This window comes from Ursus americanus, chromosome 22 (assembly GCF_024610735.1).
Source record: "Ursus americanus isolate L20-20 chromosome 22, mUrsAme1.1.p, whole genome shotgun sequence".
NCBI classification, from domain to species: domain Eukaryota; kingdom Metazoa; phylum Chordata; class Mammalia; order Carnivora; family Ursidae; genus Ursus; species Ursus americanus.
The window spans coordinates 41006428-41024243 of NC_142148.1; the positions used below are offsets into that span (position 1 = coordinate 41006428).

General features: G+C 47.9%; 1 protein-coding gene across 1 annotated transcript in view; it reads left to right on the forward strand.

Annotated features, from left to right (window-relative positions):
* The window catches only part of PCSK2 (proprotein convertase subtilisin/kexin type 2), a 249610-nt gene extending 232569 nt beyond the window's left edge, over positions 1-17041 (forward strand). The window contains exons 11-12 of the mRNA XM_087853760.1: positions 5794-6021; positions 16335-17041. Coding sequence (XP_087709886.1) covers positions 5794-6021; positions 16335-16821 — 715 coding nt within the window. The 3' untranslated portion in view covers positions 16822-17041. The remainder of the gene's footprint in view (positions 1-5793; positions 6022-16334) is intronic.
* Positions 17042-17816: the final 775 nt, after the last annotated feature.

The following is a 17816-nucleotide window of genomic DNA, read 5'->3' on the forward strand; positions in this document are numbered from 1 at the left end:
CCCCGGTGTCTGAGCTGGCTTTGCTCACTCCAGCTAGGAGCAGACAGACAGTGCGAGCCGACTGCCTGCTGCTGAGCCTTGCAGAGAACAGGGAGCAGGGGTGCTCCAGAACTGAGAAGTGGGTTCTGCACCCTATAATCTAAGAGGGTAGACCTTGACTCAGGTCTCCTTGCATTTTGGCAAGCAAAAAGCCAACTGCTCGGGCCTCAAGGCACACAAAGGGACAACCTAAATCGATAAAGTGATGGAACGAGGCTGCTGGATGTCTGAGCAGGCTCAAGGGCTCTGCACCAACTCTTCACCATTCTTTGACATGCGCTTGCAGACAGCCTTACGGAAAAGAAGGCACCACTGAGGCAGCCTTTGTTTTGGAGCGGTGGTCATGATTTTAATTCTCTCTCACCATAAAGAGGAAAAAAGTGATACGGGCAGGGAGTGGCTCAAGCCCACCGTAGGAGGTAGTCCTAAGATTCCTCAGAACACCAAGTGCCTGAGGTTGGGGCCGCCTGGGAGACAAAGTTGGTTTCAGCAGTTTATTAAGGAAGGGCTCTCAGGAGAAACCAGGCTAAAGTAGAGGAAGCAGGTTAAGGGTGGGGGAAAAGTCCAAGTAAGGATGCCATTTTCGAAGTTCTGGCCTCAGCCCAGTCCCATAGGGAGCTCTGCAGTGAAAATGATGCCTCAGAGCGTGTTCTTTCTCAAGGCAAGGATGCTGGGCTGCCATGTTTTGACGCTGGTCCATCACTGGCTGAGAGCCGTGCCTGCGGAAGGAAACTCGAAGGCGTCTCTGGCTTTCTGCAACCGTGGGCAAAGCGGCTCCAGCAGCCAACAGTTAAAACCAATGGTCAGAACAAAACAACCCTAAGAGAGAGTCTGAAGGAGGAGGAGGGAAAGCCGTTCCATGAACAGTTCCTATAGCTCATTTCTCTTTATTGTGAGACCAGACATCTGGGAGTCCTGGGCGACATAGGACAGCAGTCGAGGGCTACTGGCCACCCAGAGGTCCAATCAGAAAGCTTTTTCAAAGCAGTTTGAATGCAATAAACAAATTATTGCCCGTAAATGTATGCTCTTCAGGACCACGAAAGAGGAACATCCACCCCCAGGACTCCTGGGGAGAAAAGGGAAGCCATTATTGCTGTGTCCCGCCCAGTCACTACTTTCATAAAGTACTTTTCTGCCAAATGCTTGAAAATGGCTTCTCAAGCCCCAGGGAATATTGCTCAAATTTCCCAGTATGACCAACACTAGAAAAAATTTTCAAATGATTTCTTTGCCCTGGGGAGTTTGGGGCCCGGGGGTCGGCAATGGCCATCTTCAAATATTTTGCATTCTCTCTGCGCCCCAGGGCTTTCTGTGTGGTTCTAGAGGGCTGAACTAGGTTTGAGGGGTCGGTCATAAGGAGGAAAATTTTTGGCTTGAGAGAACCATCAGTAAAGCAGCCCACATATTGGAGTAGAAGAATGTTTCCAAAGCTGACCTTTCAGGAGGTGGATTTTTTTTTTTCATCTGTACTCTTTATCTAAGTATAATAGACCCGGAGCAAAGTGCACAAATATTAGATACAGCTCACGACTTCTTACAAAGTTAACAGACCCATGTAAGCAGCATCCAAGTCAAGAACAGACCATTACGTAAGTACCAGATGTGCTCTTTTGCTTAATATCACATCTGAGAGATTCCTCCATACTGTTCTGTGTGGTTATAGGTCATTCATACTCATTGTGAATTACTCCACTGTATAAATGAATCCTTGGGTTGTTTACAGTTTGGGGCTGTTAAGAGTCATATTGCTATAAACATTCTTACACATGTCTTTCAGTGAACATACGGGTCATTTCCGTTGGGCGCATACTAGGGAGTCAAAATGCTGAGTCATGGGGTATACATATATGCAGTTCTCGTAGATACCCCCAAAGAGTTTCTCACAGTGGGGGTAGCCATTGACCCTCCCTCCAGCAGTGTGAGTTACAGTTTCTCCACGTCCTTGCCAACACTTGGTATTGCCAGTGTTCCACACTTCAGCCATTCTTATGGGTGGTCAGTGGCATTGTATTCTGTTTTTTTTATTTACACTTTCCTGATAACTGGTTGAGCACGAGTGGGGGGCGTGTTGAAAACGATGGATTCCCACATCTCAGCTAAGAGTCACTGAACAGAAATCTCTGGGGATGGATAGCCCAAGAATCTGTCTTTTGAAGCCCTGTTCAGGGACTCCAGTCCTGGGTGTTGAGTTTGATGAATCTCTGAATCAGGCTACTGTTGCATGGCAGGTGAAATATCTGGACTCTGCCTCTGACCAGGTCAAGAAACAAAATCCAAATAACAAGAGCTAAAAACTGAGACAGGGTTTTACTTTCTATCATGGGAAAGATACTTCAGACGTTGGGAACCCAGGGTTACCATGGGGGACCACCGGAATCCAGCTCTTTCTAGATTTCTGCTCTTCCACCGTCATGTTCTCCAGATGCTGCTGGGGCTGTTGCTGTCAGGTTTACGTTTCGGATAGAACAGGAAAAGCAAAGGGAAAAAAGAAATCCACCAGCTGAGTGAGCCTTGTTTAAAGGTTTTTTTGAAAAAGCCCCACCCAGTAGCTTTTGCTTATTTCTCATTGACCACAACCCTCACGTGACCACCCCAGACTACAAAGGAGGCTGGGAAATGTAGCTTTGGAGCTAATAACGTTGTTGTTCTGAATAAAATTGAGGTTTTCTTAATAGGGAAGAGGGAGGATATGTCTGAAGGAGACAATAGCTCTATCTTAAAGCATCTAAGTGGGTGATCATTCACCTCTCCTGGAAATCTGTTGTCTTATCTTAAAAGGACACTGGGCAGGAAACTACATTTGTCACTAGTCCCCACGTGATTCTGGTGCAGGCAGCTTGAGGATCACAGTCTGATGCCCCCTGGCTGGGCTAACACAGGGGCTCCACTGTTGGTTTTCTTGGCATTGAGAGCTCCCCCATCATGGCAGCCTTCCCTTTTAAAATATTGAGTTGTCTGTCTGTCCCTCTGGGCTGTAGGCTCTCAGAGAGCAGGCACTTCCTAAGGCATGCCTACAACTAGCACAGTGCCTGGAGCTGATCTACGCTTAATGGACCTTCATGGAATTACTTCATTGAGCAGCACCTTTCCACATATCTATGCCTTATTCTCCAAACTATTATATAAAATGCTTGAGAACAGGGAAGAACATGTCATGCTATTAGTCTTACTACACTGTTCATCGTGACCTTTATACTGTAGATAATCTGTAAATTTATTTTTTTATTATTTAATAATTCTTGAGCTACTATGGTGGGAATAGAGCTTAATGCAAATTGAAGAAATACTATTTCACACAGTAGTGTATTCTGTCAATTCTGAATACTTAATTGCTTAGAAGGGGGAATTAGGAGGGACTTAGTTTTTTTTTTTATTTTAATGTTTTTTTATTATATTACGTTAGTCACTATACAGTACATCCCCGGTTTCTGATGTAAAGTTCGATGATTCATTAGTTGTGTATAACACCCAGTGCACCATGCAATACGTGCCCTCCTTACTACCCATCACCGGCCTATCCCATTCCCCCATCCCCCTCCCCTCTGAGGCCCTCAGTTTGTTTCTCAGAGTCCATAGTCTCTCATGCTTCATTCCCCCTTCTGATTACCCCCCCCCTTTCTTTATCCCTTTCTTCCCCTACCGATCTTCCTAGTTCTTATAGGAGGGACTTAGTTTTACCTCTCAGACATACATAAATGGCTGGCCAAACAGTGTCACCAACTCAATTACATGACAATATGGACTATCTCTGATTTATTCCAGAAGTGAGAAGATCCTGGTTCTGACACATTCTCTCTGTCTCTCTCGTGGACCCCATGAGAATAAATCCACAGAGAAATGTCTACCTTCGATGTCTAATGTCCCTCTCCAAGCTCCAGGAAGCATAGCACGTTTTTGTGGCCAAACCCTTAGCAAAAATGCTAGACAATCCACCTGCCAGCCAGATCATCTTGAGATCACCAGGTTCTCATTTATCAACACTTCTGTATTGAAGGAATTCGGAATCCCACTCTGGTAAAATACTGAGCTTTTCACTGTAATCAGCTTCCTGAAGTTTCACACCATTCACTTGGGTCCTAGGCACCACATGTCCAAGTTATGTTTATAAATTTCTCAAATAAGCAGTCGCCTTCCTTGAAACTTTCTCCTTAACCTCTGAAGGTTTACACTGCAAGAGTACATGAATCATTGGCATCTTTTGGTTCAAACCAATGCATGCTGCATGTGCTGAAATTTAACAAATGAGTTACATTGTTCCTAGTCTTTTGAGTTATTGGACTTCCAAAAAGAACCATAGTGTAGGGTTCTTCCAGTTTTTTGATTTGAAACAAATTTTGCGTTGCAACCCAACACCACACACACACACACACACACACACACACACACACGAGTTTCGTGAAAAATAGTTTCCTGTATTACATGCAATCCACACTGTTACTCTTTTCTGTTCTGTTCATTTTTTAATGATAGTCCCATTCTTTAAATCACTGGTTCTCAAGCTTAGCTGTCTGCTACTAGAATGGCCTGGGAAGTGTTTACAGTTTCCAAAGCCTGGGTCCCACTCCCAGAGATTCTCACTTAATTGGTCTAAGATGTGGCCTAAGTGATGGGATTTTCAATGTCACCAGAAAATTCTAATGTGCAGCCCGGGTAGATAATCTATGCTGTAAGTTGATTTCCTGGCCCACAAATGGGTCTGACTTGCACTTTGAAAAACACAGACAATGAATAATACTAGACACCGATTTCCCAAGACAGTAGCACTTGCAAACAGATTTGTTTATTCACAGGACAAAAGTGTACCAAGGGCTGCTGTCCTGGGCACCCGGGATACAAATATGCTGAAGACACAGTCTCTGCCATTGAAGAAATGACAGCCTCGTTTTCACAAATGGAACATATCCATGTAGCCAACACCCAGATCAAGGAAGAGAGCACTGCCAGCACCCAGAAGCTCCCTTGCACCACCATCCAGTCCCCCACCCCAAGACTAACCACTAATCTGACTGCTAACAGCACAGATTACTTGGAGCTGGTGTTATACTTGAAACAAATGAAATAATTCAGTATGTTCTCTTCTGGGTCTGGATTCTTTAGGTTGACATTCTGTTTGCAGGATATATGATTCAGAGTAGCTCTAGATCATTCGTTGTTCTTGTAGGACAGTATTTCACATCCTGCAAACACAACTCCATTGGTTTATTCATTTTATTGTGGCTGGGCATTTGGGGGGCTTGGTAGTTTGGCCTAATGAACATTCCAGTACCCATGTCAGGTGGATATATACACACATTTTTGTTGGATGCATACCTAGGAATGGAACTTCTAGGCCATAAGCTAGACCTTTGGATAACATGAGAAGATACAGCCAAACATTTTCCAAAATGCTTGCAGTAAGTTACACTTCCATCTGCAAAGTATATGAGTTCCACTTGCTTCACGTCTCTACCAACGCTTACTATTGTCAGTCAGTCTTTTTCATTTCAGCCATTCCAGTGTGTTAAAATGTGCATTTGAAGTAAATTTAAGTAAGAAAGTCAAGATTTTTAAATTTATATGTATAATGGCTCTAAATGGTACATGGAAATTCTCCCTTAACTTGGGGGTTCATAGATGTTCCAAAATCCTACAAGGGGTCTATGTTCTATCTTAGTCATGGTGTCTCTCTCCCTCTCTCTCTCTCTCTCTCTCTCTCACTTTGTGCCCTCCCCCCTTGCCCTGTTCTTGAACCTCTCTGCCTCCGGTATCCAGCCTGGGTCTGACCTGGAGAGACATGCAGCATTTGACTGTGCTCACCTCCAAACGGAATCAGCTTCATGACGAGGTCCATCAATGGCGGAGGAATGGGGTTGGCCTGGAGTTTAATCACCTCTTTGGCTACGGGGTCCTTGATGCGGGCGCCATGGTGAAAATGGCGAAAGACTGGAAAACCGTGCCTGAGAGATTCCACTGTGTGGGAGGCTCCGTGCAGGACCCTGAGTAAGTGCACGTGGAAAATATCCCAGAGAGGGTACCATGGCCTGGGCAACAATATCCGATTCCCTCTCTTTCAGCTTGAGATGCACCGGATTTGAGTCAGGGACAACCAGCTTCCATGCAGAGCTGTAGAGTGGCACAACTCCAGGGGGACCCCATGTACACAGAACACCATTAGGGGACTCAGAACCCCTGGTTCTAGGTGTGATCCTTTACTGTTTCGGTGGCTTACACCATTATTTTTGAGTGCATAAGTCAACCAGTGTAACTAGGTCCCAGAGCAGTAAAGACTATGACCATGACCGATATCCCAGTAGCCCCTCGTGTCCCCTTCCATCATCGTCTCCCCAAATGTAACCACTATTCTTCTAACTCCATAGATTATTTTGCCCATTTTATACTTACTATAAATGGAATATATCTTCTCTTCTATATCTAGATCCTTTAGCTCAGAATGCTTCAACCACGTTTAGTGTGTACTCATGGTTCGTGTATTCTCGTTGCTAAATCATGTTCTGTTGTGTGACTATAAGATAATTTACTTATTCGTTCTACTTGTGAGGCAACATGAGGATTTGATTTGATGCTGAGTGAGACGGATAGCCATTTGGAGGGATTTGAGTTTACATAGAAGCCACCGTGCTGGTCACCTGCACCTACTTTCCTATTAACTTCCCATTACAGCAAGAGGATTGAACAACGAGGACCCCTTTTTATTTCATTTCTGTCCTCATTGATTCATGAGTAAGATGGAAATAGCAACTCTTTTCATCATTATTTTCAATTGAGGTATTGTTTACATACCACAAAACGCACAGAACTTAAATGTGTTCCTTGAGTTTTGATGTATACATTGGGGTAACCACCACCTGATCAAGTGATGGAACATTCCATCACCCCAGAAGGTTTCCTTGTGCCCCCTTCCAGTTAGTTAACCCCCATGTCGCATAGACAGCCATTGTTTTCCTTCCTGCCCCTGTAGATTAGCTTTACCACGTCTTGGACTTTATCTAACTAGAATCACACAATATGGATGTGCCCGTTCCTCTGACACAACGTTACGTTTCTGAGATCCATCCAAGTTCCTGTGAGTAGTAGTAGTTCATTCACTCTCATTGCTGCGTAGTAGCCCATTCTGAGAATACACCCGTGCTTACGTCATTTAAGTAATGATAAATGCATCTCTCTAACCACCCCACCGCAGCCTCACTTCTGTTGGTCATCTGAGCTTGGCCAGAGTCAGACTCTCACAGTACCTCCTTCCTCTCCACTCGCCCTCCACTCGGTTGTGTGTCCTTGGGGCCCACACTCTCCTCCCAATGTCCCACCCAGTGTTGGGCCAGCATCCTCACTGTTCACTCACCAGGCCCCCAGAAAGTGGCAGCAAGTGGATGTTGTGGAGCTGTGTGCATTTTCCATGGATCGGACCATGATCTCGTAAGCACAGCTGCCGTCAGCACTGGGTGGAGAAGGAGAGCATCAGAGCAAGTCCTTTCTCTAATAATTTTTTTTAAACAGTGCTGCATAAGCCCCACTTCATGTGCCTCAGATCCTCTGGAGTTTTGTAGTCAGTTACACAGACCTAGATTCCAGTCTTGATTTCACCAAACTGGACCATACTTTTGACCTCCCTGACCTCTCTTTTAACAATTCTCAACCTTTGTACCCTGGTTCCCATGGCAGGACGGTGAAGTCTGTGGACCCCATCTCCATACGATGTTTTTAGATGCACTAGATAAAATACATAGGACCACAAAGGAAGCCAATGATATTGAAAACCAGGTATAAAAGTTTGTTGAAAACCAAATTTGTGATGAAGTAATAGTTGTCCTTTCTCTTATCAACACGTTACCTAAAAAGCTCCCAGTGGCAAGCCTAATGGCCATGGTGATTTCAGAGCAGTGATGATGACCGAAATGCTACTCCAAGATACTGGCAGTCATTGTAATGGGATATGAACATCTCTGGGCTCTTGGATGACAAACTCTGAGGAAGTGCTGATACCGCTCTGGCATGAGGCTTGCATTCAAAATCAAAGGAGAAGCTACGTTTTCCTTCTAAGTTAGAAAAATTAATATGTGGCTGGGGGTTCTTCTATCTAAATTCTTACACCAACTGGACATCTCTCCTTATGTCCCCAAAGCAAAAGCCTCTTCTCTCTTTCCGCACCAGTAAAATGCAGCTAATAACTCTTTTCTCACCAGGCTGCTGGGAGACCTTAGTAAGACATAAACGTAAAGCTGGCACCTAGGAGGCACTCAGTAAATGTCACTTTGCCCTTCCCTCTCCTCCATGACTTTGGACACTCCCAGTTCATGCCTGTGGGGAAAGGAAAGATGATAATCTCCTGGAATTTTGGATACCATAATTGTCTGACTCCTATATGAATTCAAAGTTGTGTGTCCTTGGGGCCCACACTCTCCTCCCAATGTCCCACCCAGTGTTGGGCCAGCATCCTCACTGTTCACTCGCCAGGCCCCCAGAAAGTGGCAGCAAGCGGATGTTGCAGAGCTGTGTGCATTTTCCATGGATCAGACCGTGATCTCGTAAGCACAGCTGCCGTCAGCACTGGGTGGGGAAGGAGAGCATCAGAGCAAGACCTTTCTCTAATAATTTTTTTTAAACAGTGCTGCATAAGCCCCACTTCATGTGCCAATAAAATCAGCTGCTTGGCCGCATTCCTGTCCATTTTCCCAAGGCTGCCATGTACCTACATCAGTTCTGTTCATCCTTGTGCCCCTCTGCCTGGTCAGACAGACTTCACTGCGGCCCAGACTAGTTGGCTGACTCTGTCAAGGTCACAGAGGCTGTAAGTGTGAGTGAAAGAAGCAGTTAGCTTTTATTGGGCACCTACTACGTGCCACATGCTTGACACCCGGCCAAGCTTCCCAGCCAGCCAGCCTGTTGAGCCTGTTGACCTCACGCAGCCACGGTATGAATATTTTGCAGAGTGAAGAGCAAAGTGGTCCCAGTTGTGTCTCAGGGAGGAGGGCCTCCTGGGTGGCTGGTGTGAGGCCTTTTACATAAACTGTTTATGTTTCCTGTTTGTAAGTCCAGGATGTATGTATAATCATTGTTACCTCAAAACAGGAGAGGAAGCCGAGATGCAGAAAGCACAAGAAATGTGCTCAAGGCTACAAAGGTCCGACCAGGACTTGAAACAGAGCCCATCTGTAACCCCCTGCTCGTTTCACTAGACGACATTGGCCTTAGGGAGCTCCTACGGTGCCCTCGGGCCCGACATTAGGCGCTACATCAGGCAGCCCCGCTGTCAGCTGGGCAGTGTCCTTACAGGTGAGGAGGGGCTCAGATGGGTTGAGGACATGCCTAGCTATTGAGCAGCCAAACTGGGATCTGAACCCAGGCACTCTGAGGCCAGCACCCCACCACTTAAGGGGCCTCTCAGTATATCTCAGTGATCCCCCACTGGAGAGCTGGTGAGGCTCAGCACATATCAGAAGGGTCTGGGGGCTTCCTCCAGCAAGACCTTCCCTGGGGACTCTGAAACCCCCACCTAGCGGGTGGGCCCACTCTTCCCAAACTCTATAACTTCTGTTCTGGAGACCCTGTCACTGCCAGAGTCTACAAACAGAGTGACCGAACAGAGATGAGACCGGGAACCACCGTCCAAATGAGAAAGGGAAGGGTAACTCCAAAGTCAACATTCAATGGGTACTGACCGCTGTACTGCCCTCATTAGAGTTCAAAACAATTGTTTGCGTGATTTAGAAGGCCTTGGTACCACGGTGGAAATGTTCTGTATCTGAGTGTCTAGACAATAGCCCGTGGCTAGGGGGCGCTAGAAAGGTGGCTCATTTGACCTAACTTTAGTTTAAGTTCCAATAGCACCATGTGGCTGGTGGCTGCCATCTTGGACGGCTCAGCTCTGACGCCCATCTGGTAGTTTCACCGTCCCGGGGAGAATGCTAAATAACGCAAACAGAACGGGAAGTGTAAATCGAGTAACAACTCTGTGAAAGGGTGTCCAGAAGTCGAGCCTGAAAGAGAACTGGGCCAGTCGGCTTGGCCCATGCCTTACCCCCCTGCACGCGGGCCCACCGCTCGCTCCCCCCACACGGACACACCATGACAGGACCCTCCAGCAACCCTGAGGGCTCCCTCAGGTGGCCCTGGGAGCATCAGGCACAGTGCTGCCACCTAGTAAGAGCTGCTCTGAGACAGTCACCAGGCCAGGCGACACTTCTCTCCCACAGGAGGTTGGCGTGGCTACTCATAGGTGAGGAAACAGAAGGCTCAGGAAGATGGAGTAAATGGTTCTAGTTCACAGAACCAGCAGCTCCAACGGCTGCCGAAGTCCTGGGCCTGGGACCTCCTTCCCTGTTGCAGAGAGGGGAAGATTGAGAGCAGGGGAAAGGCGTGTGGCGTTTGCTGGTCTCCAGAAGCTCGGGAGGGGCCCGCGCAGGGCTCAGGCGCGGGCAGCGGGAGCGTGTGCTGCACTTAGCTGCACGCCAGCCCCGTCCACGGTCAACAGAAAGGCGTTAGCAGCTGCAGTGCTGAGGGGGACGGTCAGCTCAGTCAAGGTGAACGTTGATAGCGGGCCTTCTCTTCTGAGCCACCCCAGACAAGGATGGATCCTTCATGACCCTCGGGCTCCGTGCATTTGTGAGGTGGGGGGAGGGAGGAGAGCCAGGCGGAGAACATCGGCTGTGACGAGAGACAGTGTCTCTCTCTGTTTCTGAGTGTGTGTAACACTCTGTCGTGATCTCCATCAGTGCTGGACTTGGAGCCAGAGGCAAGGAGTCCATCATGTTACGGTCAGGGCGTGCGAGGCCCAGCAGCTGACAGCCGCCTGGGAACTTTATCCAATACCAGCAGCCTGACTTTCAATGAGAGGAGACCGGAAAGCTCTTGGAGCACCGACCAGAATTGGGCCTCCAGGGGGCAAGAACCTAGTGTGTCTTGTTCCCTGCTGCATGCTCAGTGCCTAGAACTGATCAGGCACCTGGAAGTATTTTCTGAATGAGTGACTGTTCGGCCAGCAGCGCCTGGGTACAAAGAAGATGGCTAAGTGGGGGCAGTTAGGACCAGCAGACCGGCCAGGGGGACTGGGGACGGAGGCCAGCCGTGTTGGAAGGACTCTGTGTCCCCTAGGCACTGTCTGCACCCGCGTCCGCGGCACACCTGCTGCGGGTGCGTGAGCTCCAGGGCCGATGGGCTTGTTGCAGAACTCAGAGCCTGGGACAGCTTGGTCCTTAGGCGACACCCAGGCTGATGTTCAGAGGAGGCCCTCGTCACCTTGAATCACGCTCCTGAGGGGCCGGGAGAGAGGCATCGACAGCCACTTGCCGGGACGTGCAGGGCTGCACAGAAACAGCCCCCGAGCGGGGTGAGTGCCAACTGTCAGGTTTCTAAGTTTCTTCGGCATTAATCTTCCCAGAGAAGCAGCCAATTTGAGAAGCAATTTTCTAAAGCGACTTTATCAGCAGAGTCAGGGAAGGGTACTCAACGAAAATACGAAGGAAAAATACAACTGCCCGCGAGTGTCTGCACAGAACCAGCCATGTGCAGTGAGCAGAGCAAAGCCAGGCCCGCTCACCCGCCAGGGGCAGCCGCATGTCCCCCGACTACTGAAGCCCCGAGTGAGCTGTTCGCCCCAGACCGTCCCCCCCCCCGCTCCCCTGCACTGTTCATTCCGCGCCCTGGAGGATGTGCAAACTGTGAATTTTAAGTGAATTTGGAAGTGGATGTTAAAACCTGATAGGAATGCCAGAGGCAGCATGGTAGAGAGAGAAGAGGGTGTGCCCAGCACCGAACCAGCTGTGTGACCTTAGACGGGTCACAGCCGAGCTGCAGTCTATCCTGTGTGAGTTAATGCCCACTGGCTGCTGTTACCTGGGAAAGAGAAAACCTCACAGCGCCGCCCCGTTGAGTGTTCTGTGATGGCCACAGAGCAGACATCTAAGACCCTTAAGGGTGGCTGTTACTAGCAGTATTGTTATTATTCTAATAAAACAACTGTCGCATCATAACTAATTATTTCTATCATACAATTGAGGATTCAGAACATAGATAGCATTTCACAGGTGTCCCCTGGGAAGCAGGGACTATTTTTAGACATGAGGCAATTGACCACTTATTTGCAGCAATGTGCAGTGAATATATAAGCCATCCGCAGGTCCCCAAGTTTGTCTTTTATAGGACTTGGCCATGAGACTTCTGTACATATTTTCTAGAAGTTCTGAGAGTAGCTCACACCTCGTGATGGGTACCTCATTTTCTGCAGCAAATGAGTTCTGGAACGTGGTCTGTATGACTAAAGAGCTCAGCAGAGTCTCTTTTGGTTCCACAAGCAACCGTCTCCTATTTCAACTTTTTTTTGAGAGAGAAAGAGAGAGAGAGCCCGAGTGCATATGCGCACACACGCGGGGTGGGGGGGCGGTGCAAAGGGACAGGGAGAGAGAATCGCAAGCAGGCTCCATGCCTAGCACCGATCCCGATGCAGGGCTCCGTCTCATGACCCAGAGATCCTGACCTGAGCCCAAATCAAGATTCCCATGCTTAACAGACTGAGCCGCCCAGGCGCCCCGTATTTCAACCTTACAAATTGACTTTTCCTAAGCAAATAAGGACTTGCTGTTCCTTTAAAATAAGGATGGATTGCATTCCTTTTCTTAGAAAAGCAAAATATGGTCACTGTAGGAAAATCAGAAAATACAAGTGAGCCAAAAAAAAGAACTAATAAGAAACACCGGCAAATACGTTCCTCCACTCTCCCAAGGGCATTATGCCCACTGAGAAGCCTCCGTGAGAGAGGAGGAATGGTGTTCTCTCTCTCCCAAGCTTGTCTCCTCTGCAATTCAACCAAGCCTTTTAATTTCATTTCGAAGTGACTTCACATTCCAAGAGGAATCCACTGCTCTCTCAGGGGTTACTCCCCGAGCTTTCAGTGGGCAATTCACACAGCAGGGTAGCGCTGGCAGGGTTTTGGAGCAGGCCATGCCTCCAGGGCACTAAACAAGCCAGACACCCCGGGGGACTTGGAATGGCCTTCAACACCTGCCCACACCCCAAGCCCAAGGTAATGGGATAGTTTACGAATCCTAACACAAGGTGGTGTGTCTGTGCCCACTCCAGTCTGTCTTCTACTTTCCAAGATGAGGACAAAATGCCAACCATCCCTTCCTCCAACCCTCTCACAAATACACTCCCTCATCCCTTAGGCAGGCAGCCTGGGCTCTAGTTTCCTCTTCTGCAGGGAAGGGGGCGGCCGAGGGTCAGTAGTCAAAGCTCAAGGTGGCTGTGGAGGGGATCTGGATGAGAGACTGCATCAGCTGAAGCCCCCGTAGCCATGGTGTGAGTGAAGGTCGTCTCCAGTTTGGTCCAAAACAGATTTCTCTCCTTCTATCCTAAGAGATCATTTCGGCCCTCGTTCATTTACGGGAACCCCCATTGCATGTCGGCTGTGGATCTCATGCCCAGCTACAGTGGCCGTCCCATCTCTGGTTCTTAGCCAATCGAAGAAATATTTCCAGTTTTCTCCCAGGGAAGCAATGTCACTTTTCTGCCAGATTCCAAATTGACTTGTAAAGGGACTGTCACTTGGTGAACTCCAGTGCGTAAGTGCCCTGGGTGCAAATGGGGGTTAAAAAAAAGATTTTTTTTTTTTTTGATCCCAGCTTGTGTTTTGAATCCTTGTGATAATAGGGAGTATTGCATTTGACAAATGACTAGCGATGCTTTGTAATACCTAGAATGACTATGACTCAGGGTAACAGTCTTTAGTTGTTGGCTTGTGAATTTGCTTCTTGAATTTCTCAAGGTGGCCTGGCCTGAACGATAGGAAAGGGGCTCAAACTCAACACAGGACTCAGAGCCAGGGTCTGTTTCTGGTGTGGGCTCTGCCATCATCCTCTCTTCCCTCCAGCTGTGCTTCTTGGAAAGTTCCAGAGTCCCTGAGGCTCCACTCTGAAAGGAAAGCCTTCATTCTGGATCTGCGTGCCTATCTGTGTAGAATCTCAGCAGTAGAACGTGGCCTTTCACTCATACCTGAGGTCTGGATGTTCCAGAAGCCTCCAGCAAGGTGACCAGCAAACCTGTAGAACAGAATCCACGGTTTTCCCGGCTGCTTTTCTCAGAGCCTGTGAGCCATGACAAAAACGGAATGTGCTTACAACAGAAGCCCGGGAAATTTTCTAATGAGTGGGGGTGTTGGCCTCAGGTTCAAATTGAACATATGCAAATAATTTAGATCTGTGCTATCCAGTATAGAAGCAACTAACCAGCCACAGGTGGCTATTGAATACAATTAAATTTAAATTAATTATTAAAATTAAATTTAATTAAAAATTCAGTTCCTCCCACTTGCCACGTTTCAAATGCCCCATAGCCACATGTGGCCAGTGACTACAGTATCGGACAGTACAGATAGAGAACATCTCCATCATTGCAGAAAGTTCTATTGGCCAGCTCTGGTCTAGACGCTTGTGAGTATATGATGTGTATGAGTGTGTGTGTATATTTTATCTGCACAGCAATTCTTCTGTGTAGGAAGTAATATCTCCATTGTACAGGTAAGGAAAATGAGCTCAGATAGTTCAAATGCTTTGCCCATAACCGGACCTTCTTTCTACCCACATAGCTACCTATGGGCTAGAGCCCGGATGATTGTTGGTCCTGTATCAGCTCACCTGTTACGTTTCTGACCGTGTTGTGAGTAAATAGCATCTTTTTTTGAGAGATCTAGCTAGCAACCTTGCATACTCTGACTGCCAGAGCTGGCCTCATGCTTGCTGTCCACCAAACTGGGTGATTTCCGCAGAACGTGGTACCCCACCTCCACCACCACCACCAGATCCCCGTGGCCAGCGGGTATCTCATGCATCATTCACCACAGCATCTACACAGAGTGCGTATAATAGCAGCGCTCCGCGAAACTATTAAAGCGTATATTTTGAAAGTTTCTCAGAAGAGTATTGACTTTACCAATGAGCCACAGGGTAAGCTTCAACAAGCCCTCCCAGGTTTGTGGCTTTGGTTCCAAGGGTCATGCAGAGCCAAGGCTTGGCTCTGAGCTGGGTGTGCGGTCATCTTTTGTAGATGGGCCCTACAAGATGTGTGTTTTAAAATACCCACCATTTTATGCTCCAAAATAAAATATCATGTCAAGGGAGGATATTCACATAGAGGAAAGCCCACGAAGGGGAGCTAGTATACCATGCATGATCCGGGCACTGTGCTCCATGTTTTCGGACGTGGTCTGATTTAATCTCACAAAACCCATCCGTGATGACAGTGAGACTTAAAAGTATTTAAATAATTTGCCCAAGCTCTCCTGACCAGTAAGCATAGAAGAGAATTCTAACCCAAACAGGTTTATTCCGGAAGTCTGGAGTCTTTCCATTACACTGTGCAGTCCTCTGATGTAGTTTACTTTATCGTGTTTCTGATGCGAGATCATTTGAGCACCTTGCCTTCCAAGGAGGCCATATCCAGGAAGGAGATTGGTTGTGTGGAAAGTCAGTTGAGGAGTGCTTAGGCTGACCCTCCACGGTACTCCAACTCTGTGACAAAAGAGGCTTCCAAATTCCCCTGATCTTTCAAGGAGTGCTCCTTCACTAGGACTAATTAACCCCATTTCAGCTTTTTTTATGATGGTAATAGCAATCATAATAGCCATAACTTCTATTTATCAAGATACTTAGCACTTCAAATAAAGGCTCCTGTCCCAAAGGTAGACCCAGAGGTGAGACTTGGGTGCCTACAATTTTTTGAGAGATGATCCCAGGAAACACCAGTGAGGACTGGAGATGTGAGACAGGGAGGAGGGAAAGAGCCAGTCGGGAGTGCACTGATGAGGAAGTTGCCACCATGGGCGACAGGCTCAATCCCACTGGGGACATTGAGTTGTCCCACTGAGGAACAGGGATGCCAGTGTATGCTCATCTATCACTTTCTATCCAAATCACTGGTAGGGGGTGGGGTTCAATCCCTGACACTTTGGGGCTGCTCAGCACCTCGGCTGAGCAGGCTCCCATAGTGTGGGGGGAAGCTCCAAGACAGCAGCTGGGAGATGCCGTTACCTGAGGTGGGAACCAGTCAGAATACATGGGAGCCGCAGCTGCAGGTGAACTCAGACGGGGAGTGGAAGAAACGAGAAGGGCGTGAGCAGCATCTGCTCCATTTCCCTTCCACACAGAAGGTATAGGTAAGGGGCATAGGCAAGGTGCTCAGGCTCGCACCGTGGGTCTGACTGATTAGCCCCAAAGCCCCTGCTCTTCCTGATACCCAGAGCTGCCTCCAAACCCTAAGTACATGTGCCCATCCCTTACCATATCTCCTCATCACTTGGCCCTCAGGAAAATACCATCCACTGGCAAGCTGGTGCTGAGCCTCACCACCGATGCGTGTGAGGGGAAAGAAAATTTCGTCCGCTACCTTGAGCACGTCCAAGCTGTCATCACAGTCAATGCCACCAGGAGAGGAGACCTGAACATCAACATGACTTCCCCGATGGGCACCAAGTCCATCTTGCTGAGCCGGCGTCCAAGGGATGACGACTCCAAGGTGGGCTTTGACAAGTGGCCTTTCATGACCACCCACACTTGGGGGGAAGACGCCCGAGGAACCTGGACCCTGGAGCTGGGGTTTGTCGGGAGCACGCCCCAGAAGGGGGTGCTGAAGGAGTGGACACTGATGTTGCATGGCACGCAGAGCGCCCCTTACATCGACCAGGTTGTGAGGGATTACCAGTCCAAGCTGGCCATGTCCAAGAAGGAGGAGCTGGAGGAGGAGCTCGACGAAGCCGTGGAGAGAAGCCTGGAGAGCATCCTGCACAAGAACTAGGGCTGCAGCCGGGCCTCCATCACCTCCCTCCCTCCCCCATCTCTGCCTCTCTGTCCTTGGTCCACCCTCTGTCAGGAACCGAGCAACTACTGTCACCCTCACATAAGCGACTCCACCCTCTTGATCTGAAGCTTCGCTCACTGTCCATGATTCTTTTCGTCACAATGGACGCCATCTTTTTACTTCTATGCCCCAAATACAGTGTTCCAACCAAAACCTATGTCCCATTTGTGACTCTGAAGTTCTTTATTTGTGTCATTCAAATAGGTGATAGCCAGCAAACAAAACTGGGACAGCTTTCTCCTCCATTTTGTTCATATCTGAGAAGAGAATGCATTTAAAAAGCCACATGCAGTGACTCCAAGAACGCTTATTCATGGTCTCGACTGAGGACCTGTTACATAAAAAGGGAAAGATAATAACAGAAGGTGAGCTCTGAATGTCTAAAGCACAACAGATGCTGTAAGTCCTTTGGGGGAAAATGTTTTGAACTTAGCAAGATTTTTCAGTGACATAGATGAAGGGGGTGTGTGACGCAAAAGACAGCATCCATGGCGGCCCCAGTCACTGGCTGGGGAAGAAAGGGTCCAAAAGTATGAGCGTTGGAAATCATACCACCAACACCAACAGCATAACTTGTCCTACTCAGCCCGTGTGATCCATATAAAACCTAAGTAGCGTGGCTTTCTTTTTCACCAGCTGCTGCTCTGTTATGGTAGAATTTGCTAGAGAAGCCCAAATTACTCAGTTTGTATAGAAATCATGCCAGCCCCAATTTTCTGGGGTTCCTCATATAGCTATCCAAAAGAAAAAAAGGCAAGGCAAGTCTGGCAACACGTCTAGGAAAGAATAGCTCAGTAGCTTAGAACACAGGGAATGTTCCTCTTCCTAAATCACTTTGGAGCTTCTGAATCAGATTAAGTGAGAAGCGAGATGAGTATTTTGGGCACACATATACTTGGGCTTTGATTTCTTAAACAAATGGTTGTGATTCT